The 22072-nt window shown below is 36.3% G+C and overlaps 2 protein-coding genes, 1 non-coding gene and 1 pseudogene across 4 annotated transcripts; 2 read left to right on the top strand and 2 right to left on the bottom strand.

Annotated features, from left to right (window-relative positions):
- Positions 1–954: 954 nt before the first annotated feature.
- On the bottom strand, positions 955–1982 carry LOC107621098 (uncharacterized). Its single transcript, XM_016323141.1, has 3 exons — positions 1887–1982; positions 1672–1758; positions 955–1602 (listed from the first exon to the last, which is right to left on the bottom strand). The coding sequence occupies exons 1-3, from the start codon at positions 1980–1982 to the stop codon at positions 955–957; spliced, it is 831 nt and encodes a 276-aa protein (XP_016178627.1).
- Positions 1983–8741: 6759 nt separating this feature from the next.
- On the bottom strand, positions 8742–8845 carry LOC148581718 (small nucleolar RNA R71). The gene has a single exon (XR_015897858.1). It is a non-coding gene; the product is annotated as a small nucleolar RNA R71 (small nucleolar RNA).
- Positions 8846–11120: 2275 nt separating this feature from the next.
- Positions 11121–16908, top strand: LOC107621099 (extra-large guanine nucleotide-binding protein 1-like; annotated as a pseudogene). The gene is made up of 8 exons (XR_015880383.1): positions 11121–12208; positions 12310–12447; positions 12568–12672; positions 12787–12972; positions 13277–13457; positions 14211–14446; positions 15478–15641; positions 16197–16908. The product of XR_015880383.1 is annotated as an extra-large guanine nucleotide-binding protein 1-like (transcript).
- Positions 16909–18399: 1491 nt separating this feature from the next.
- Positions 18400–18933, top strand: LOC148581717 (uncharacterized). The gene has a single exon (XM_088493305.1). It carries the CDS (start codon positions 18400–18402, stop codon positions 18931–18933), a length of 534 nt encoding a protein of 177 aa, XP_088349431.1.
- The last annotated feature ends 3139 nt before the right edge of the window (positions 18934–22072 follow it).

Raw genomic sequence — 22072 nt, 5'->3', positions numbered from 1 at the left:
AGAGTGCATAAATTCTGTCCTGAAGGGTGCACGCAACCTTCTTGTAACTGCCCTTGTCCGGTCAACTTTTTATCGACTGAATGAGTTTTTCACTCGGAAGAGTACCGAGGCTGATGAGCGTCGCCGCAACGGATTCACGTATTCAGAATTTGCAACGAAGAGAGTTGAGGAAAGATTCCGACGTGCAGGAAACATTGTGGTCAACCGGTTCGATAGGTGCAACGAGATGTTTGAGGTTCGCAAAATGCAAGATGGTACCATTTACACTGTTAACCTTGCGCAATGACACTGCGACTGTGGCCATTTTCAGGTCGAGCGACTTCCATGTCGCCACGTGCTTGCATGTTGCGCCAACCAACGTCTTGATTGGCAAGTGTACGTGCACGATGTGTACAAGATGTCTGAAATTTACAAGGTGTATAGAGGTGAGTTCGTTCCGATGGGTGACCCCTCCACGTGGGATAGATACGAAGAAGCGAAGGTGATCGCCAATTGGACATTGAGGCACGCGACGAAAGGAAGACCGAAGTCAACCCGCTACGTGAATGAGATGGATTCGCGTGATATGCGTGGTCCTCGTCGGTGCACTACATGTGGACGCGAGGGACATAGCCGCAGCCGATGTCTTCAGCGCGCAGGTCCAAGCTCCGCTGGAGGTCATTAGTGGTTAATTTTTTCAATGTAACTTTATTATGACCTACTTCACAATTATATGTTACTTTTTTTGTAAGCTCATCATTTACTTTAACCTAGTTAACAATTTATAATAAATAAAGTTTTTGACCTCGGTGTTTAATTTTTTAGAGAACAAACATTTTCGATCCAAACAGAGTTACACGGGAACAAAGCTAAATATGTCATAATAATAAAACTGAACACAATCATCTAAATATAAGATACGACACTGAATACAAATCTGAATACAACGCTGAATACAATATCAACTAGAACAGACTACTTCCTCAGCGCCTTCTTCGCATACAAGGATGGGGTGTATTTGTCTGGAGGCGTAGTCTGTGTCCGTAAGTTATACGGATGACCCTGAGGCACACCGGCGTCAAGCCCACTACCAACGTCAGGACCACCGAAATCTGTCAAGCTCGCACCACCAGTGTCATACAAACCGGAGCCACTCATCCCCGGAGCACTCGCTCCACCAAGATCATACCAGTGCTGCAAGTCGTATCCCAAGTCTTCCTCTTCCCGCTCCGGGTACTCATTCAAATCAAACAACTGGCCACGTGGTGGTGCGGAAGGACCGGGCAGATCTACATCACCGGTCGGATCATCAAAGTCGAAGTCACTAGCATGACCTGAAGTGGCGCGACGACCACCAGAATGCTGAGATGTAGCAGGCCCTTCCTGCGGTGGCGGCGGGGATAGAAAATATGTATCTCTTAGGACCTGAGAGAAGCTGATGGTGTCAGATCCACCCAACGGACTAAAGTGACCCTCGGCTGGAATCACCAACTGTGGTATGTAGGGCTCAGGTGCCTGAGGCGGCTGTGGTTCTGGTATATATGCTGCCTGCTGCTGATATGCCGGCCACTGCTGGGCATATGCCGGATCCTGAAACTGCTGGGCATATGCCGGACCCTGAAACTACTGGGCATATGCCGGATGCTGAAACTGATGGGCATACGTTGGATCCTAAAACTGTTGGGCATATGCCGGATCCTGAAACTGCTGGGCATATGCCGGCATCTGAACTTGGTGCTCATATGCCGGGACCTGATAGTGGTGCTCATATGCCGGCACCTAATTATTAATTAAATACAATTAATAGTAATTACTGATAACAATTTATAACCCTAAACATTGATAATAATCATCATAATACTAGTAATTAATAATAATACATGTTCCTACTGCTCATGAGGCAGGACTTGCTCCTGAGGGTTAGCTGGTTCTTCCTGTTGCTGTTGTGGTTCATCGGCGCCACCCTCTTCACCTGCAACTCTATCTGACAGTCGCAGGTACATCCCATACTGCTATGTGTACCACTCGTAGTACACTGAGAGAGGATAGAAGTCAATAATCTCCTCGCCTAACTGCAATGTGTTATAGCGATCAAATCTCCACCTATTAACCCATTCACTGTAAATCTCTCCCCAGTCATGGTTCTGCGCTCCTGTCAACCGCTTGCAATGATCACGACCAAGGTCGAACGCCGGGCCTGGTGGAAGCTGTTGCATCCCGAACTGTCGTCTAACTTGGCCCGTCGGGTGCCATTCTATGCACTCGAATGACACTAGCGGCGAATGGGTGGAGCAGATAGCCAAGCGGGGAGCGAGGACATCCGGAACTCCCACTCCCATATACAGCCGCCATATAAACTACACATTAGTTACCAAGAGGCCGATTAGAAAAATTATTTGTCTGAATAAAAACATTGAACATTAATGGTTACAACTTACATCGTCAAATCCCATGTCATCGAGTGCTCGCCTAAAATGCTCTGTAGGCCGCCGTGTATATCTTGTATGTCAGCGCCAATGGCTCCACCTAACAAAAATGATAACAATAACAGTCACAATAACGATAACAATAACAATAACGATAACAGTAACAATAACAATAACAATAACAATAAAAGGCGATACCGTCGCGCGAGTGGAATACCAACATCGACGAGCTGATCGCGGGGTATAGGTGCCAGGAACGGCATACGCTCCCATGCCCAAACAAAAAGCAGTATCAGTGGCCATCCATCTCTTTGCAGTTGTATCGTGATGCACGATACAACGATCTGTATAGGTGTGCCAGACTGGCTGCCCCCCAACTGTATGCTAAAATCCGGTGGAAATCCCGAAGTAGCGGTAGAAACTTTGAGTTCAACGAAGTGGTCGACTTATCCGGAAACACAACCGTTCCGAGCACGTAGAAAATGTGCGCCCGAATGTAACGCTCAATAGACTCCTGAGTGTCACACAGCTCGGTATCTCTGCACCGCCGGACCCAGGGTATACTAACCTTACTCAATACGTGATCCTGCGGATCGGGCTCCCGACCATAACACGTGATGCAGTTCTCCACCAAAAACTGGTGACTGCTGTCTGATCTACCAGTAATGGGCTCCCTATTAACCGGGAGGCCAAGAATATATGAAACATCTTCCAACGTCACTGTCACCTCACCGACCGGAAGATGAAATGTATGGGTCTCCGACCTCCATCTTTCGACCAAAGCACTCAGTAGTGCAGAATGACCTCTCAGTTCGCCTACTCGTGAAACGTGTTAAAACCCAGTCAGTGCTAGTGAAGCTGTAGCTACCTCGTTAAAGGTCTCTGGCAGATCTAATTTTCTGGACAACAAATTCCTAATAGCTTGCGAAAAAAATTAACGATAAATAATAATAATAATAATAATAATAATAATAATAATAATAATAATAACAATAATAATAATCATAACACGAATACTAATCCTAATAATACTAGTTATAATAATAACAATAACAACATTATTTTTATTAATAATAATAATAATATTCGAATATATACATATATATATATATATATATATCATTAAACATTAAAAAAAATTACTTACCCATGGAAGATGATCTAAGTACTCAATAATGTGTTCTTCAGGTTTAGTAAAATCACGAACTATTTTTGATTTTATAATATTTAACCAAAATTTTCTATTCTTCTTCTTCCTCACAAAATTTCAGCAGAACCTTGCAAATTAGAACCCCAGCAACCTTTGCCTTTGCTTCCTGCGTTTTGCTTTCAGTTTGGTTTATAGACTCCATCACCACCCTCTTCAAACACGTGGCGTTCATGCAACATGGGAGCCTGCCAAGCGCAACTTGCGTTTTGCTCCTGACTACTGCCAAACGCAACTTGCGTTTTGGGAGTTCCAAGTGGTCAACATGTTTAGCATTGCCTGCATGCAGGGAGCAGGACGGACACGTTTCGAGGCTTGAACTTCCTCCTCTGCAAAACGCATGTTGCGTTTTGGAGCCAATAGCAGCTCTGCCATTTTCAGGTGTACCCAAAACGTAACCTGCGTTTTGCAGGTTACTGAGATTTGCAGATCCACATTTGTGGATTACACTCCATGAAATAATATATCAGAACAACACCATTTTATCTTCCATTCTTTAAATAATTTGTCGCAAAGAAAATGGGAAGGAAAATGATTATTTTCCATTGTTTGGTTGAGGAGGAAAATTAGAGAGAAAAAATTGGATGGAAAAAAACTGGTAGGGCCCATCAATTTTTTTTCTCTCTAACATTGAAAAGAAAATAGAGAGAAAATTAATGTTTCTCTCTCTACTTTTAATACTACCACTTCACTTTTTCAATATATTTTATAATATAAGGATAAAATTGTCTTTTTATAACATTTCTTTCCTTCTTATTTTCCTTCTATCCAAACACATCTAAAGAAAATAAAAATTCACTCAATTTTTTTCCTTTTCTTTCTTTTCTTTCTATTTCCTTGCTCTCTATTTCTTTCTTTTCTAGGCAATTTGATAAATAATTTTTTATTTGGTTTTAATTGCTTTGCAAGAGCATTCTTTTACTTTTTCTATTAAAAGATAATTAGTAAATAGTTTTTTTTTTAAAACACAGGACTCAACACAATAGGTAGAGCAATAGAAAAAGTCAGACACTACAGTCCAAACGTATAGAAAATAAGACCACAACACAAAGAAGAACCCCCTTATGTCATCTTCAGCATAACCATCAACAATTAAAGGAATCCACACATTTCCACTCGTTGGAGCTCATCACGGTCATGTTGATAATTTCTTCAACCCTTTTGCTTTTATGTTGAAAAATTTTTCTATTCCTTTCCATCCAGATGTTCCAAATAAACGCATAGAAGCATCTCAATCGCTACTCCCTATCCTCTTTTCTCCTCGGTTCCTCTGTCCATCATAGGAAATATTCTTTCATCAAACCCGAAAAGGACCATTGTCGGCCAACACACTGATATCCACGCACTCTACACCTGTCAAGCAAATTCACAGCCGAAAAATAAGTGATGTACATGTTCCACATCATTATTACATAAAACACATATATTATCTTCCTGGTTTATAATCCTAAATCGGCTTAGCCTTTCTTTTGTATTCACCATACCTATTAAGACAAACCAAGAAAATAGTTCCACTCTTGGTGGAACTAGACCTTTCCAAACAGTCTTAGTGAAGTTATAACTAGTAACCTCCTCTGGGAGTTTACCTCCTGCAAAACCTGCACAAATGAGTTAGTTGAAAAAACACATTGTCTATCATATTTCCACACCACTCTATCCTCTCTGTTATTTACTAACTTCACAGGTCTCAATTCCTCATGTAAATATTTCAGAAGCTCCAACTCCCATTGAAATAGTTCTCGCCTCTATTAGAGGTTCCAAATCCACTCTAACCCATAATCTCTTATAACAGATCCACATTGGTTTGAAACAGAGAAAAGCCTGGGGAACCAATCCTTCAAAGATTCACAAAGTAATCATACATCCTCCCAAAATCGAGTACGTCGCCCATCACCAACCTCCATAGACAAGCCTGTAACCATCTTATCCCTTATATGTTGATTTGTTATTTGTATCTGGCATATATCCTTCTATGGGCCTCCTCTAGTAGGTAGCGCTTGAGTTGACAACAGCTCATTAGGATTCAGATTATGACATGAACATACCACCTTCTTCCACAACGGGCATTCTTCCTTTGCAAACCGCCACCACCACTTAAACAGTAGTGCTGTGTTCCGAACCATAGCATCTCCAACCTCCAACCCACCTAGCTTTTAGGTACCTACACTACTTCCCATCTTACTAATGCCATCCCATTACTACCATCTTCCTTACTCAATAGGAACCTTCTCTACAGTGAGATCAATTTCTCAGCAACAAATTTTGGCATCTTAAACAAGCTCAAATAATATACTGGCAGACTATTCAATACTGACTTGATCGGCACCAACTTTCCAGCTTTATTTAGTATTTTAGCTTTTCACAGACTGAGCTTCTCCTCTACTTTGTCTATTATAGGCTTCCAAGTCTTCACCAACCTCGGATTTGCTCCTAAGGATATTCCAAGGTATTTAACTGGAAGTGTATCTCCCTTACAACCCAATAAGCTACACATACGCTGGACCCAATGCTCGTCACAATTTATTGGTATCAAGCTTGACTTGTCAAAATTAACACTGAGGCCTGACATTAACTCAGAGCATCTCAGAAGCCTCTTGTAATTCTTGATAGTCTCCTCTTCTGGCGGGCAAAACAGAATTGTATCATCAGCAAATTGAAGATGTGACAGCTCTATACTATCTCTCTCAATTGACAACAGAGATATACGGTTGTTCCTAACTGCTTCTCCAATCATTCGATGTAGCACGTCCACAACCAAAACAAACAAGAAAGGAGAAAGCGGGTCACCTTATCTCAAACCTATTTCCATCTTGAATGACTTAGACGGTGAACCATTTATCAAAACCGATATAGATGCGATAAAACCCAATTTTGTGGTTTGTCTTGTGTAGAATTTGGGGGGTTTTATCAATATTTTCCGCACTTATTCATATAAATTGCATGGTTTTGTGTTTCCTTCCTAATTTTGCTTCATGGTTTAAAACATGCTTCTTTGACCTTAAAAATGCTATATTTTAATCCTCTTCTATTACCATTCGATGCCGTAATGTGTTTGTTAAGTGGATTCAGGATCTATAGGGCAAAGATGGCCTAGAAGATGGAAAGGAAGCATGCACAAGTGGAAGGAACATGAAGAATGGAGCTTTGGAGAATTGGTGGCGACGCGCTCACGTGGACGCATGTGGCTAGGACTGGTGCGCAAAAGCTCGCAGACTCAGATGACACGCACGCGTGACGCCCAGCACGTGACTTCATTAATGAATCGTGGCTGGCGATTTTCTGAGAGGCTCCAGGCCCAATCTAAGCTCAATTTTGCATGAAAAAACCCAAGGAACCAAGGGGGAAAGGAGGTCACACTCATTTTAGGGAGTACATCATCATTTTAGCTAGTTTTTTATTCTTGTTTTGTAGAGAGAGAAACTCTCACTTCTCTCTAGGTTTTAGCCTTCTCAATTTCAATTTCACTTGGATCCTTTGGTTAGATCTGAATTAATTCGATTTTACATTGCTTTAATTTGTAGATATCATTCTCCTACTCTCATTTAGTGTTCTTGTTATTCTAGTTATTTTGGATCTTAGATTTGGATCTTGTTTACATTGATTTCTATTATTGCATTGAGGAATTTCATGTTCATTGTTGTTAATTGCTTTGTTGTTGTTAGTTGTTTGTGGTAGATAATTTCAATTTGAATTCTCTTTTCAATTTCACAATGTCTTTCATTCTTGCTCACCAAGTATTTGAGGTAATGTCACTTGTAGTTATGAAGTAGATTTTCACTCTTGGCTTGGGGGTTGGGCAACTGGAGACACTTGAATTGTCAAAGCTTTTTGTTGATTGATAATTGAAAATTGCTAGTTGACTTGAATGCCACTAAAGCTAGTCTTTCCTTAGAATTTGACTAGGACTTGTGAACTCAAGTTGATTGTATCTACTTAACTTTTCTTTATAGTTAGAGGTTAACTAAGTGGAGTAATGGTCAATTCGTGTCACAATTGATGGAGGCAATGATGATAGGAATTCCAATTCTCACCCCTAGCCAAGAATTTTACATTGATTGATTGTCATTTACCCTTGTTAGTTTAATTTTTGAGTTTCTTTATTCCAATTGTTAATTGTTCATTGCTTTAGTTTCATGTTCATTTACTTCCAAGAGAACTCCTAACCAATGACGTACATCTCAGGGCAATTCCTAGGGAGAATGACCCGAGATTCTACTCTCGGTTATTGATTTTTAATTGTAGTGACACATTTTCTATCTTTGGTGTGGGATAGCTTGTTGGTTTAGTCTATACTCACAACAGAATTTTATTGGTAAATTCTAGACCGACAAATATCTCACATCAAATTTTGACGCCGTTGCTGGGGAGTTTGCATATGTGTGTCATGTTGTTGGTTAGTGTAAATATGTTGATATGTGAATACTTGCATTTTCTTTGATTGTTTGCGAATTTAATTGTTAGTTAGGATTTTTAATTGTTTAGTGCATTTTATTGTCATGAGCTCTATATCTCCTTCATTGAATGACGCGTTCATTACCGGATCCGAGCCTAACCCCTTTTGATCCGGAAATTGAGAGAACTATATCACATCTTAGGCAAGCTCGGAGACGGATAGCCTTTGGAGGTGGTGAAGGGATTTCTACCAATTCACCAACCTTATCCGATGTTGAATCCGAAGCATCATTTGAGGAAAGAACTATCTACTCTTCCATTGATACTACTAATACCTCTTCCATTGATTTAGGTACCAATATTATGGCCGCTCCAAGAAGAGTCACTCTTAAGGAGGCGGGTGCTCCGGATTTTGTTCTTCAACTGCTTCAAGTGCGTCATCCGGATTTGAATGCCAATTTTGAGCTCAAAACCGCTTTGATTAATCTTCTACCCAAGTTCCATGGTCTTCCCGCTCAAGACCCTATTAGACACCTTAGAGACTTTTAAGGTGTATGTTTAACTACTAGGCGGGGGAGGGTTCCCATGAGGTTGCCATTTGGTTATATGCCTTTCCATTCTCTCTTGAGGGAAGAGCTAAAGAGTGGTTCTACACCTTGTCCGATGAGATTGTTACTAATTGAAATTTGTTTAGAAAGAAATTCTTAGACAAATTCTTTCCTTCGGAGGTGATGGATAGGTTAAGGAAGGAAATTTCATGCATTGTCCAAGAAGAATTGGAGACTCTCTATGAGTATTGGGAATGTTTTCAGAAACTTTTTGACTCATGCCCTCACCACATGATTGACACTTTAGTGTATACTATAAATCAAAATATTATAAATTAATTTAAAAATAAATAATTCATAGACTAAAGAATTTTTTTAACTAATTCATAAAAGCTTTTTAATTTTGATATTGAATTCATAGTAGTATTTTTTAATAACGTATGAAATTTGGTGTGTTTTTTTCATATGGAGATCACAAATCTAACCTTTCGATTTGTGAAGTTTAACTTTTTTTTTTAATTTTTAAAACACAAAACTGACCCTCTGATTTGTGAACGTATACAAATCTGATCCTTCAATTTGTGAATTTTAATTTTTTAAAATTTTAAAATACAAAATCGTCCCTCCAATTTGTGAACTTACATAAAACCAATTTTTCGTTTGAACTTACACAAATCCGACTCTCCGATTTGTGAATTTTAATCTTTTAAAATACAAATCGGACTCTGTAATTTGTGATTACCTCTATACTAAATTAAAATATACCACTTCTCCACAACTGAAAATAATACAACATTAATTCTATATAAAAAAATCAGCCATTCATAAATCAAATGACAAAAATTTTTAAAATTACTCTCACAAAATAAAAATAACACCTATTAGTTTCTTATGCAAAATGTAAGAAAAGTTCAGTGTTATACACAATAATTTAGAGACTAAATTTTGAATTTGAATGTTTATTTTTTAAATATTTAATAAAAATTGATTAATTTTATTGATAAAGTAAAGTAGTAAACACAATAAAATATATTATTTTAATAGCAATCTATTACAACCCAAAAGTTATTATTATTTTTTGGTCCAATACAATAAAAATATATCTATAATGAACTTTCATTAGAATCAATGTGTTTAATTAGAAAAGACAAAATCTAAATTTTTATGCATTTATTGTGACATCTGAACAAAGCAATAATAACAAAAGATAGATGTCACTCTTAAACCCATGTCAGATTGGTTTTTTCATGTGTAAAAAAAAAACTTATTTTTACACCATAAAATTCACCTTTTTAATTTATATATTTATGAATCAATACTAGTCGATTTCTCATTTTTATCCACTAAAAATGTTGCTCCTATATTTTCTTATATTATTATCCTGATATAAACTTCCATCACAAAAGATAGAGATTTGGTATTACAATGATGCACTGAAAAGAAAGGAGACCTTAATACATTCATGTTAAACTAATCAATGATATAGCAAGTGCTAAATTGATACACTAATGGTTACAGATAGGGGTGGCAATGGATAGGGTAGGATAGGGTTTGGAGTCAATTCTAATCCTACCTGCGGGTTTAGAATATCTCAACCCTAACCCTACCCGTTCTTAACCCGCGGGTACTCGACCCTATCCGCGGGTTACAAAAAAGATGTAACATTATTATATAATTTGATAATAATTTAAAATAAAACTGACTTTTATGTTAAAAAAGATATTACATTATCAATTAATGATCTTCTTTTAATGACTAAGGATCTTTTGTATTTAGTGAGAAGTATTTGGTTTAATATCCACTTGAAACATATTTTATATAAATATATAACATATACATATATAGGGTGAGAGTTGGTCGGATAGAGTTGAGACTCAACCCATACTCTACCCGACCCGCACGAGAACCCTAACCATACCATACCCTACCTGCTGCGGATCGGATTGGCAACTCTACTCGATCGGATAAAATCGGGTTGGGTACCCGTAAGTAGGGTACATGTTGCCACCCCTAATTACAGATTTACTGGAAAAATTTGAAAGTTTGAATAATGAATAATAAATAATAAAAAATTTTATTTTTTGTAACCAGACGAGTAAAAGTCTGATATGTTTTGGAATTTGGACCATCCAAATCAGAGCCGTTAAAATGACAGTTTATCCTAAAACAATATTGACTTTTGATTCGATAGTGTTTTCCTTATTTTTAGTTTTCAAGTGCTAAAAACTTGTCACCACTTGCAGTAGCAACTAGCAAGTCAAACGGAGCCAGGTTCATTGCTGACCCCAAATCCTCGAGCCTCATCTAGTCACCTTAGCCTTCACGGCTTCACACCCAGTGTGTATATATATGATGCCATATACAAACATACTTTACACTGCTGCTCCGCGTTTTCGAGAAAATCTCATTCTCACTTTCACTCATCACCTTTCTTCTTACTCGACAGTCGGTGTTCTTTTTCTTTGTTTACATCAGATTCCAAACTCCTAGGCGACCTTTTTTTTTTTTGGTTTAGAAATAAAGAAAGCAAGAAAGAAAGAAAGAAAACTCACACTTTTTCCCTTTATTTTGAAATGTTAATTTGTGGTTTTGGTTCGAACCTGCTTGAAGAGCTTCCATTTTTTATTTTCCATGTTGACGGTTCCGTTACGTTCATCAATCTTGGCTCGATATTCCCCGGGCTGTGTCGCTAAGCGTCGACATGTCTATTCCGATGGCGCATCCGATGCCGGCGCCGGCGAACTGCAGCACGAGATTCTCCAAGGAGCTCAAACCGCACGGCACAGGACCAGCGTCTTCTCCTGCTTCCATGAGAGCTTTCAACCGAAGCAGCAATGTCGGTTCCGGCGACGGCAATACCACCGTGTCTCCGACCTCTGTGATCGTCTTCGAAGACGGCGCCGGTCGGAGCAACGACGCGGGCGAGTTCAGCAGCGAGGAACAATCGCACGAGTTGAGAAACTTGCATGGCGTGAAGGAGAGTTCAGATTTCAACTATTCAAATTGGGCATTCACCGATTCCTTATTGAGTTTGGATTTCGAATCGTCTAGTCATTCATCTGCAAAGAATGCAGATTTTAACGACGAACGTGAATATGCGTGTGATGTTAAACGTGCACCTATTCTTACTTTCACTGTTAATAATGATTCAGATAATGATGATGTTGATGGTGATGGTAATCGTAATGAAGCTTTGGTCGATGAATGTGAACCGGTTAAGCCGGCTCCTGTGACTAATGGAAACAAAGGTTTGTGCTACCGGTGTTTCAAGGGTAGCAGGTTCACGGAGAAAGAGGTGTGTCTGGTTTGTTCTGCAAAGTATTGTGGGAATTGCGTGCTTGATGCTATGGGTTCAATGCCTGAAGGAAGAAAGTGTGTTGATTGTATTGGGTATCCAATTGATGAGTCTAAAAGAGAGAGTTTTAGGGAAGTGCTCTAGGATTTTCAGGAGGTTGCTTAATGAGTTGGAGGTTCGGCAGATAATGAAGGCTGAGAGGTTTTGTGAGGTGAATCAACTTCCTCCGGAGTATATTTGTGTCAATGGGAGGCCACTTTCGTTTGAGGAACTGGTTACGTTGCAGAACTGCGCTGCTCCTCCGAAGAAGCTTAAGCCGGGGAGTTATTGGTATGATAAAGTATCTGGTCTTTGGGGAGAGGTATGTTTGTTCTGTTTTTTTATATGCATTTGTATCATTGATTATTGGTTAACTGCTTGTGATTTGTTGTGGATCATGATTGTTTTCTGTGAATTTCACAGGAAGGACAGAAGCCTTGCAGAATTATCAGTCCCCATCTGAATGTTGGGGGTCCAATCAAGCCGGATGCTAGCAATGGGAACACGCAGGTTTACATCAATGGCAGCGAAATAACAAAAGTCAAGCTCCGAATGTTGCAGGTTGAAATTATATTCCATAATTATATGAAAGGAAAATATTTTTTGAAGGAATTTAGAAGGATGTGCCTTAAACTCCTAATAACTTGTTCGTTGTTAAACAAAATTGTTGTTGTTTGGCAGTTGGCAGGAGTTCAATGCGCTGGTAACCCACATTTTTGGGTTAATGAGGATGGTTCATACCAAGAAGAGGGACAGAAAAATATAAGAGAGAATATATGGGGAAAGGTGATGTTCCTTTTTTTTCTTTATTTCTTTATTTATTTTTTGTTTTGTGAAGACTATTTGTCTTATTTTGTTTGTTTTCTTTCATTATAACACAGTATTCTGTTGCTTGTATAGTCTGGAACGAAGCTTGTATGTGCTTTACTGTCCCTGCCAATTCCTTCTAAATGTTTAATTTTGTGTGGGGAACGAACCTCCAGTCCAGTTAGCAAAAGAGTTCCTGATTACCTTGAGCATGGAATAGTTCAGAAGCTCCTCTTAGTTGGCTATGGTGGATCTGGAACAAGTGCTATTTTTAAGCAGGTGATTTTTCATTTGTTAGTTACTAGTTGGGAAGATTATGTTGGACAAATGTGGGTGGTAAGTGTGCTCAACAAAATGATAATTCATGTAACTTATAAAACTGACATGTGAAATGCTTTTGGGAGTAGTAGTCTAAAGTTTAAACATAAATACAAACTTAGTCATAATTCTTTTTGTGATATGTTGTAGTGTAGTTGATTGGGCAACAGTTTCCTACTTTGTACTGATTCTTTCTCGAATAAGATATCTGTTGCTAAAAGCTAAGAAATAAATATAGTTAGAGAATTGTAAATGGTTATGGCAGGCCAAGATACTTTACAAAGACATCCCTTTCTCAAAAGAAGAACGTGAAAGTATAAAGTTGACCATTCAAACGAACGTATATTCCTATATTGGTTTACTACTTGAAGGTCGTGAGCGTTTTGAGGAAGAAAGTCTGTGGAATATGAAGAAGAAAAGACAATCTGATGTACTTGATTCTACAGGTATGAGTTCAATTTCTCCTTTTTCTTCTACTAAATTGACTACTTGGCCTAGCTTTCTTCCTTCTAAAGCACCATAGACATGGTTTAATATGCATCAAATGGTCACCATCTAGTTGGTCATCCAAATGTAATGAAGCTTAGAGACTTCCTTCACAGACAAGCAACTGAGGCTTACCAATTCCATAATTCTGTTTTCAATCTGTTATCAATTCTGTTTTGAGCAATTGGTAGTTACTTAAGTTATGCAAGACTATATGCGTGTGGAGTGTGTAACCTCTAATTGTATATAAACTCATCATAATGTTCTAGGTCATATGCTGAAAACCCATATTCAATTCAATATACAAAATCTTCAATTCTGTCAATTATCTCAACTTCACATTCTTTCTGTTTTGCTTCAACTCAATCCTTCTTCAGCCCTATTAAAATGGTTTGCAGCAAGCTTGTATATGTGCAGAATTGGTGTGTATTATTAGTGTCTAAAATGTCTTCAAGTGCCATTATGGGTCACAACTTTTAGTGTGTACTAAAATGAAATAGTTATATCTTACCTTGTTCCATCCAAAGTGACAACTGTAGACTGAACATTGAAAATTGTCACACACACACACACATAGGACTTTACTATGGGATGCTGCTCAAATTAAATTTAGAATTGTAAAAAGGAAATACTGTATAACAAGCAGAGAAGTATCAAATTTTGCTTGTCCATTTGTACTAAAGATTGGATGATTCCATTGTGGTTAACAACAGGAGTCAGTTCAAACAACAAGACAATCTATTCCATTGGCACAAGGCTAAAAGCTTTCTCTGATTGGCTGCTGAGAACTATGGCTTCGGGCAAACTTGATACCATCTTTCCTGCAGCTACTCGTGAATATGCACCATTGATTGAGGAGATGTGGAGTAGTGCAGCCATTAAGGCTACCTACAAAAGAAGAAGAGAAATAGAAATGCTACCAAGTGTTGCTAGTTATTTCTTAGAGCGGGTATGAGCTCATTTTTTTGTTTTTTTTGTTTTTTTCGTGTACATGTGCTCTTGACACTTTGATTCCATATGATCGTATGGCTGACATTTACATATTTATATAATTGCTTGCATATGGATGAAAATGCTAAGAGCAGGATGTCTTTTGAGTTGGTGGCAGTGAGAGAACTTTAAGAAAGACATGGGTGGATTTTGTGACTAAATACTGGAGTCCTCTATTGAGTAGGATAAATAAATATTTAACTCTATGATATGTATGAAAGGGAACAGCTAATTAAGGCACTCTTTAAGAACTCCAGGCTGGTAAATTTGTGCTTAGGCAAGAATTTCTTATGGATGATATTGTGTTAAAATTCTGGGTATAAGAAATCTCAAAATGTCAATAACTTTTCACAACATAATCTTTTTGTAATGTTTATTTTGTTCCAAAGAGTAATTATTATTTATTTGAATATATAAATATCTTGTCTGATTCTGGTAGTTTAGGAAATTCTATCTATTATATCAAACAGATTTATCTTTGATCAATTAGGACCCTGTGCAAATAAAAAATGAGCAAACTGATGGAGGGTAGGGATAATGATTTTTACTTGTTGCTTAGGTTAATTCTAATCAAAGGTTTTGGTTACTGCATTTAGAACATTCTATTATAGAGAACCTTAATCAAGGGAAGTGACGGTTGTGCTATAGAAAGCATTTAAGTTCCATATAGAGAGTTTATATGAGCCTAGCATATGCTTTATACTTTCTCAGGTCAATTATTTGGCTGGTTGTCAACCCCTTTCTTTTATGCTTTTAGTTATGCTAGCTAAATAATCTATATGATGCCAAACCAATAAACTTATTCTACTTTTAAGCGAATATTTTTTCATCAGGAGTGTCTATGAAGTTCTTGCGCCATATTTCTATCTATTATTATAATTATTGCATATATTTCTTTACTTTTCTTTTGAAAATTATTGCTTGATGAGTGGCTTGAGAATCTTGTGCTGCCCAAGGACAATGTTTATGACATGTAAAATCTTTGTTAAGGTTGTTGAGATATTGAGGGCTGATTATGAGCCATCAGATTTAGATATTCTCTATGCTGAAGGAGTTACTTCATCCAATGGACTGGCTTGTGTGGAGTTCTCATTTCCCACATCAACTCCTGAGGAAACTGTTGATACCATCAGTTTACATGATTCTTTTGCTAGGTAAGCCAAAAGTTTTGTGGCTAACTAGTTGCCAATTATGATATGTGAGAAATGTTCTGTTATTGCTATTATCATGTTTTAGCATAATACAGCGTACCTACTGTAGGAGTAGGGTGTCTATGAAGTTGATGGAAAGTTTATCCCCATCATAAATGCATCGGAAAGTGATTGTGTTATGCTCTGGTTCTCTGCTATTGCTGTTGTTATGTTTATCAAACAAAATGGAGGTTCTTTCAACCAACATGAATGTATTTATAGTCAAATGACATCTGGTGAACGGTTTTTTCTTTTACTTCATTGATGCTTAGATCACAGAGGCATGCTATCAAAATACAACAGTCAGGTTTATCGTGTAAAAGTTGACATATGTTTCCAAGAATGATGCATTCATATGTTTGGAAAACTACCTTTAAACATCTGAAAAATGTTACTTTTATGAACTTAAATATGCCCTCATAAATGAAAAGTTTTTTAGTGGAAAGAATGACATGTGCAGAGCGGATATGAAAGCTTTCTGATCTGTAGTGTGCTTTTCATTCATTGTTTGGTTTACAGGTATCAACTAATTACAGCGCATGCAAGAGGAATAGGAGAAAATTGCAAGTGGCTAGAGATGTTAGAGGATGTTGGCATGGTCGTCTTCTCTGTTGCCTTGAGTGACTACGATCAATTTTCTGCGGAAGGAAATGGTTGCATCACTAACAAGATGTTATCAAGCAGGAAGCTTTTTGAAACCATTGTTACTCATCCAACTTTTGAGAAAATGGACTTCCTGCTGATACTAAACAAACTAGATCAGTTTGAGGAGAAAATAAAACAAGTTCCACCAACTCGGTGCAAATGGTTCGCTGATTTTCACCCTGTAATTAGCCGTCAATGTTCCGGCAACAACAAAAACAGCATTAACAATAACTCTTCTCTTGCTCAGCTAGCGTCCCATCACATAGCAGTTAAGTTGATGCAGTACTTAAATATGCTAGAGAGATTGTAAAATGGAATCAAGAGCGACTAAACTTTAGTTTAAGTGATAACTCTATGTATAGCACTGAGGACAGTTCATTCTCTTTCAATGAATGCTAGTTCAGTTCATGGTGGTTAGTCCATACTCCATACATAACTCATGTATGACTTGCATTCTGTCTGTGTACATATAAATATTTACAAGGGAGCAGTGCCAGTGACGTGGAAGCACATTCCTTCTACAGGCTACTGAGTTGTAATCTACACTAGATATCTGTTAGAGTATATGTTGTGTTAAAACATGCCAGCACAGATCAAGGTGTAGTGTTCAAATTCATTTATATATATATATATATATATATATATATATATATATATATATATATATATTGATGTTTTTGTATTCGATGGGTGGCCATTTATAGTTGCAAACTTAAGATGGTGTGCAGGCTGAAATTGCATTAATTTTTTTTAATAAATGAAAAAAAACAGAAGTATCTAATGATTCAACAAGACAATATTAAGGTAGCGTTTGTTTTGACGTACTGGGACAGAGACTGGGAGACTGAGACATAGTATCATGTTTGTTGGTTCAGAGACTAGTACTAAAATTTCTGTCTCTGTCTTTAAAATTTCAGTATTTCAGTACTTCCAAAAAGTAGGGACACAATGGACTGAAATTTTTAGAGACGGAGACTAAAATTTTAATAACATTTTATATCTAAAATACCCTCATTTCAATTAATTAATTCCAATTTTACACTTTGTGCAAATTAAATTAGAGTTTTATTCTTGTTTCAATTTCTGTCTCTCACTTTGCACCAAATAGAATACTAAAATTTATTTCAGTCTCTGTCTCTTAGTCTCTGTCTCTCAGTCTCAGTCTTTCAGTCTCTATCTCTCTACCAAACGCTACCTAAATGATTGCTACGAAGTGACAATAATATTACGTTATTTCTACTTTTATGATACCTTCATATTCGATTAATCAATTATTTCCTTTAAATTTTTTAAATTTCAAATTTTGGCAAAGTTTTTCTGAGCGATTTTGGTATATGATTGTGATTAAGGAGATTTATTCTTCAGTGATTATTGATCACGCTTGAAGAACGACAAAGTTGAAATTATTTGCCTGATTTGTTGTCGGACTTTATTTTTCATCTTTCAATAAATGTCATTGCAATATGCTTTATATGATTGGGTGAAGTGATGAACACGTTTTTTCGTAATAAACTCCGCAAAGATTTTCATAATCTTCTGAAAATTGAATTGGACCGATCTATTCAATTAAGTTTAGTGTGAATTGGTGAGTCATTTTTTTGGTTATGGAAGTTATGCATGTGTTATGTTTTGTTATGGATTTTGGAAGTGCTAGGCAAATATGTGGGAGAGCTTTTTCTGAGTTTTGGTATGAAGAAATTGGACCATTTGATTTTTTTGGGTGAAAAATTTTGTTCACAAATCAGACGATCCGTTTTGCATGGAGGGAAGATTTGAATTTTGATAGAAGCTAATCGGACCATCCGTCTTCTATATGTATTAATTTTTTTTTTAATTTTCCGAAAATCAAATCGGAAGGTCCGAATTGATTATTATATTTTTTTTGAATGAGCTTAAACTAATCGCTGGTCCGATTTATAAATATATGTGTGTGTAACGCGTAAACTACTTATCAGATCCCTCTTCTTCTTCTTCGGCTTGTTCTTCTTCTTTCTTATGCTCCCGTATCTCTCTTCTTTGGTATGAAGAAAAAAAATTGATAGTAAAGTTTCTGTTTCTGTTTAGGTGAGTGAAAGAAATGGATGATAGAGTTCTTTTAAAAGTGTATTATTTTGGTCAGATTTTATTACAAACATCTGAAGGAGTAAAATTTATTTGTGAAGATCCGTTAGATGTTGTTATTCCTTTCACAATCTCATTTGAAGAGCTCAAAGGTATGATTTGTGAGAAAATAGATTCTGAGATGTCAAGAAAAATATCATGTATTTTATATAGATATCACATACCAGTATTTGGTGAATTCGTTCAATTTCAAACTAAATATATAACGGACGAAGCGAGTATGCAAGAGATGTTTTCAATGTATATTGAAAGTCGTGCTCAAATCTCGTTCATCGAGTTGTACATTGAATTTGAACAATCTGAGGCCGACCGAAATATTGTACGGGAAGATTACAATAGTGACAGTGAGGAAGAGTTCGAAAGCAATTACAAAGTTGTTAGTCCAAACGGAGATGAAGATCAAGGTGACGGCACTATGGCTCCAAATGTGACAGACGTGGCAAATGCACTCGCAAACGAAGTGCCGTTTGAGGAGTCATCTTTCATGTGAGTTTTGGATTTGGAAGCCATGTATGCTCCGGAGTTTCCAAACAAGATCGTACCGATCAACAACATAATGTGGCACTTCACGTACCTCAGTATACTGTTTTCATCAGTCAACTGTAAACGTTCTTTTAAATCTCGAAGCCACGTCAGTTTTATGCAGCTTCCTCTACAGTCCGACTTTCTCAGTGCAACCCCAAATTGGTGCAAACACTCCGCCTCTAAGACTTCAAAACTACTTAGAGTCATCCCTGTGACTGGAAGACCATTCGTCGGAAGACCAAAAATTATAGCCACGTCTTCCAGCGTCACAGTACATTCACCAACCGGAAGGTAAAAGGTATGTGTGTCTGGGTGCCACCTTTCAACTAGAGCATTTACCAGTGTTTTCTGACATTGGACTACTCCAATCTTGGACACATGATAAAAACCAATAGATCGTAAATGCTCCTCTACCCTATCATTGTACCGATCCGAAGGGACATGGTGATAACATGTCAACATCCATAAACTCTACAAAAACATAACAAATTATTGGTCAAATCATTAACAATTACTAATTTACTACTAAAATATAATAATTTTCTAACTATAGCAACTAATTTATTAATCTCATGCTAAATTTTTTGTTAATTACTAAATTTAGTAATTACTGTGTTAACCTATCAATTAAATTAGAGGAGTGCTACACATACAAGTCATTTTTGTTTACAAGTCTTACAAGTTTGGCCTAACACGCGCGTTACAGAAGAAGAAGAAACGCGCGTTACAGTGGGCCTAACACGCGCGTTACAGAAGAAGAAGCAGAAGCGTGAATATAAATGACTTATATGATTTGTATGGAAAAGCGTTCTCTCTTTGCCTTCGATCTCCTTCTGTTTTTTTCGATTTTCGTGATTTCTGAAATCAAGCTTTGAAATTGTTTTGAAGATGATGGAACTTCAGAAATACACCCGAACGATTACAAAAATACACCCAAACGATTATAGAAATACATCCAAAGGATTACAGAAATACACCCAAACAGTTACATAAATAAACCAAACGATTACAGAAATACACCCAAAGGATTTAAGAAATACACCCAATATAGGGAGAGACAGTATATTTCTTCTTGAAATCAATACACCCAAAGAATTATAGAAATACACCCAAAGAATTTAAGAAATACACCTTATGCATAATTCAGAACTCTCTTTCTTTTTCCTCCTCATCTGCTGCTGCTTCTTCTTCTTCAAAAACGATTTCAGAGCTTGATGTCAAAAAACAATGGAAACCGAGAATAACGAAGAAAGAAAACAAAGAGAAAATACGTAAATGAAGAAGAACAGGAAGAGGAAGAAGAACGTGTAGCAAGAAGAAGAAGAAGGAGAAAGAGAAGGCAAGAAACGTACTTTGAATAATGTTTCTTCGTTTTTTCTGGTGATTTTGATGAAGGAGAAAGAGAAAACGAAAAGAGGAGAAAAAATTTCAATAAAAAAAGAGGGAGGAAGAGAAGAAAAAGAGACACAGAGAAAGAAGAAGAAGAAGAAGAAGAAGAGGAAGAGGAAGAAGAAGAGGAAGAGGAAGAGGAAGCACGGAGAAAGAAGAAGAAGAAAAAGAGACACAAAAAAAAACGTGAAACGGCGTGAATATAAATGACTTGTATGACTTGTATGGAAAATCACTTGTATGTGAAGAATTACTCTTAATTAACTATCATTATTGAAAAAATTTCACAATTAACTAAACAAGAAATATTAATTAAAATTCCACAACTATCATAGATAATTTTACTAAATCTAATTAAAACAAATAATTTTACTGAATCAAATTTATTAAGTAATAATATTTTAACTTCTAAATTTAATTAATAATCTTAGAGATTATTGCTAACTTACTACAAATAATAATAACTAATAGATACTTCCAATTTTTATCTAACTAATAATATTCCACTGTAATAATATTAAAACCTCAACTATAATAACATATTTATGTCAATTAAAAAGTTAACAATAAAAAAATAATTATTACCAAAAAAGCAAATATATTATATTTTACAAATCTTAATTATTAATCGAAGTTATCAACATTATTCCAAAAAAATTATATACCGATTTAGTTTATTTATTGTTACGAAAAATTACTATAATTTATAAAATTATAATTTCTAAAATTAATTATAATAGTTAACTAATTAATTATAATTTCTAAAATTACTACAAAAAATTATAAACAAGTATTTTTTATTACTAATCTATTATATTAGAAAAAATTCTAAACAAGCATTAACTACATTTAAACATACATATTTCTAACTATTATTTAAACATATATTTCTAAATTTCTAAAATTAATTATAACAGTTAACTAATTAATTATAATTTCTAAAATTATTACAAAAAATTCTAAACAAGAATTAACTACATTTAAACATACGTATTTCTAACTATTATTTAAACATATATTCCTAAATTTTTATCAATAATAATAATAATTCTGTCACATATATATTCTTCAGTTCAGCTTCTAACAACAACAATTATAATTAAATTTCTAAGAATAATAATTATAATTTTGAAATATAAAAAAATTTAATAAATAAACTTATATAATCAGAATGGCTGAGATATTTTATAACATGAAGTTTAGGACGATCAACATCTCTAGATTTTTGTTTCTTTGGCATTTTATTTTTTTTTTCAATGAAGTAGATGAAGCAGAACTTGTTCAAGGAGGAAGAAGAAGAGAGAATGGCTATTGGGTGAAGATGAAGGTGAAAGTGACTCGGAAGGTGGGTGTAAATGTAGTAAAGTGAGTGTGTTGGGTTAAAGGGGCACCTTTTTGTGGGAAGCAACGCGCATGCGACATGTGGCTGGAGAGAAACAATTCGAATTGTCTGTTTTGTCACCAGAAAATTGGACCGTCCGATAAGTTATCTCCAACTTGCACCATCCGATTACTCCATCACTGACACCACACGTCTCCATAACGGAGTTCTATTCCATTCTAATCTTCATGTTAAAATTAAAAAGTGTGAATGGGTCTCTTGTGAGACAAAAAAAATCACCTGACAAAAAAAAGATTGGTAAAAAAATCTATCAAACCGATTGAACCAATCAATTCCTCGTGTTTGAAAAGTATTAAAGTAAAAAAATAATTCT

This window comes from Arachis ipaensis, chromosome B10 (genome assembly GCF_059453495.1).
Source record: "Arachis ipaensis isolate K30076 ecotype BB chromosome B10, ASM5945349v1, whole genome shotgun sequence".
Lineage (NCBI taxonomy): Eukaryota > Viridiplantae > Streptophyta > Magnoliopsida > Fabales > Fabaceae > Arachis > Arachis ipaensis.
Note: the sequence above shows the minus strand (reverse complement) of the source record. Positions and strands in the feature narration are given on the sequence as shown.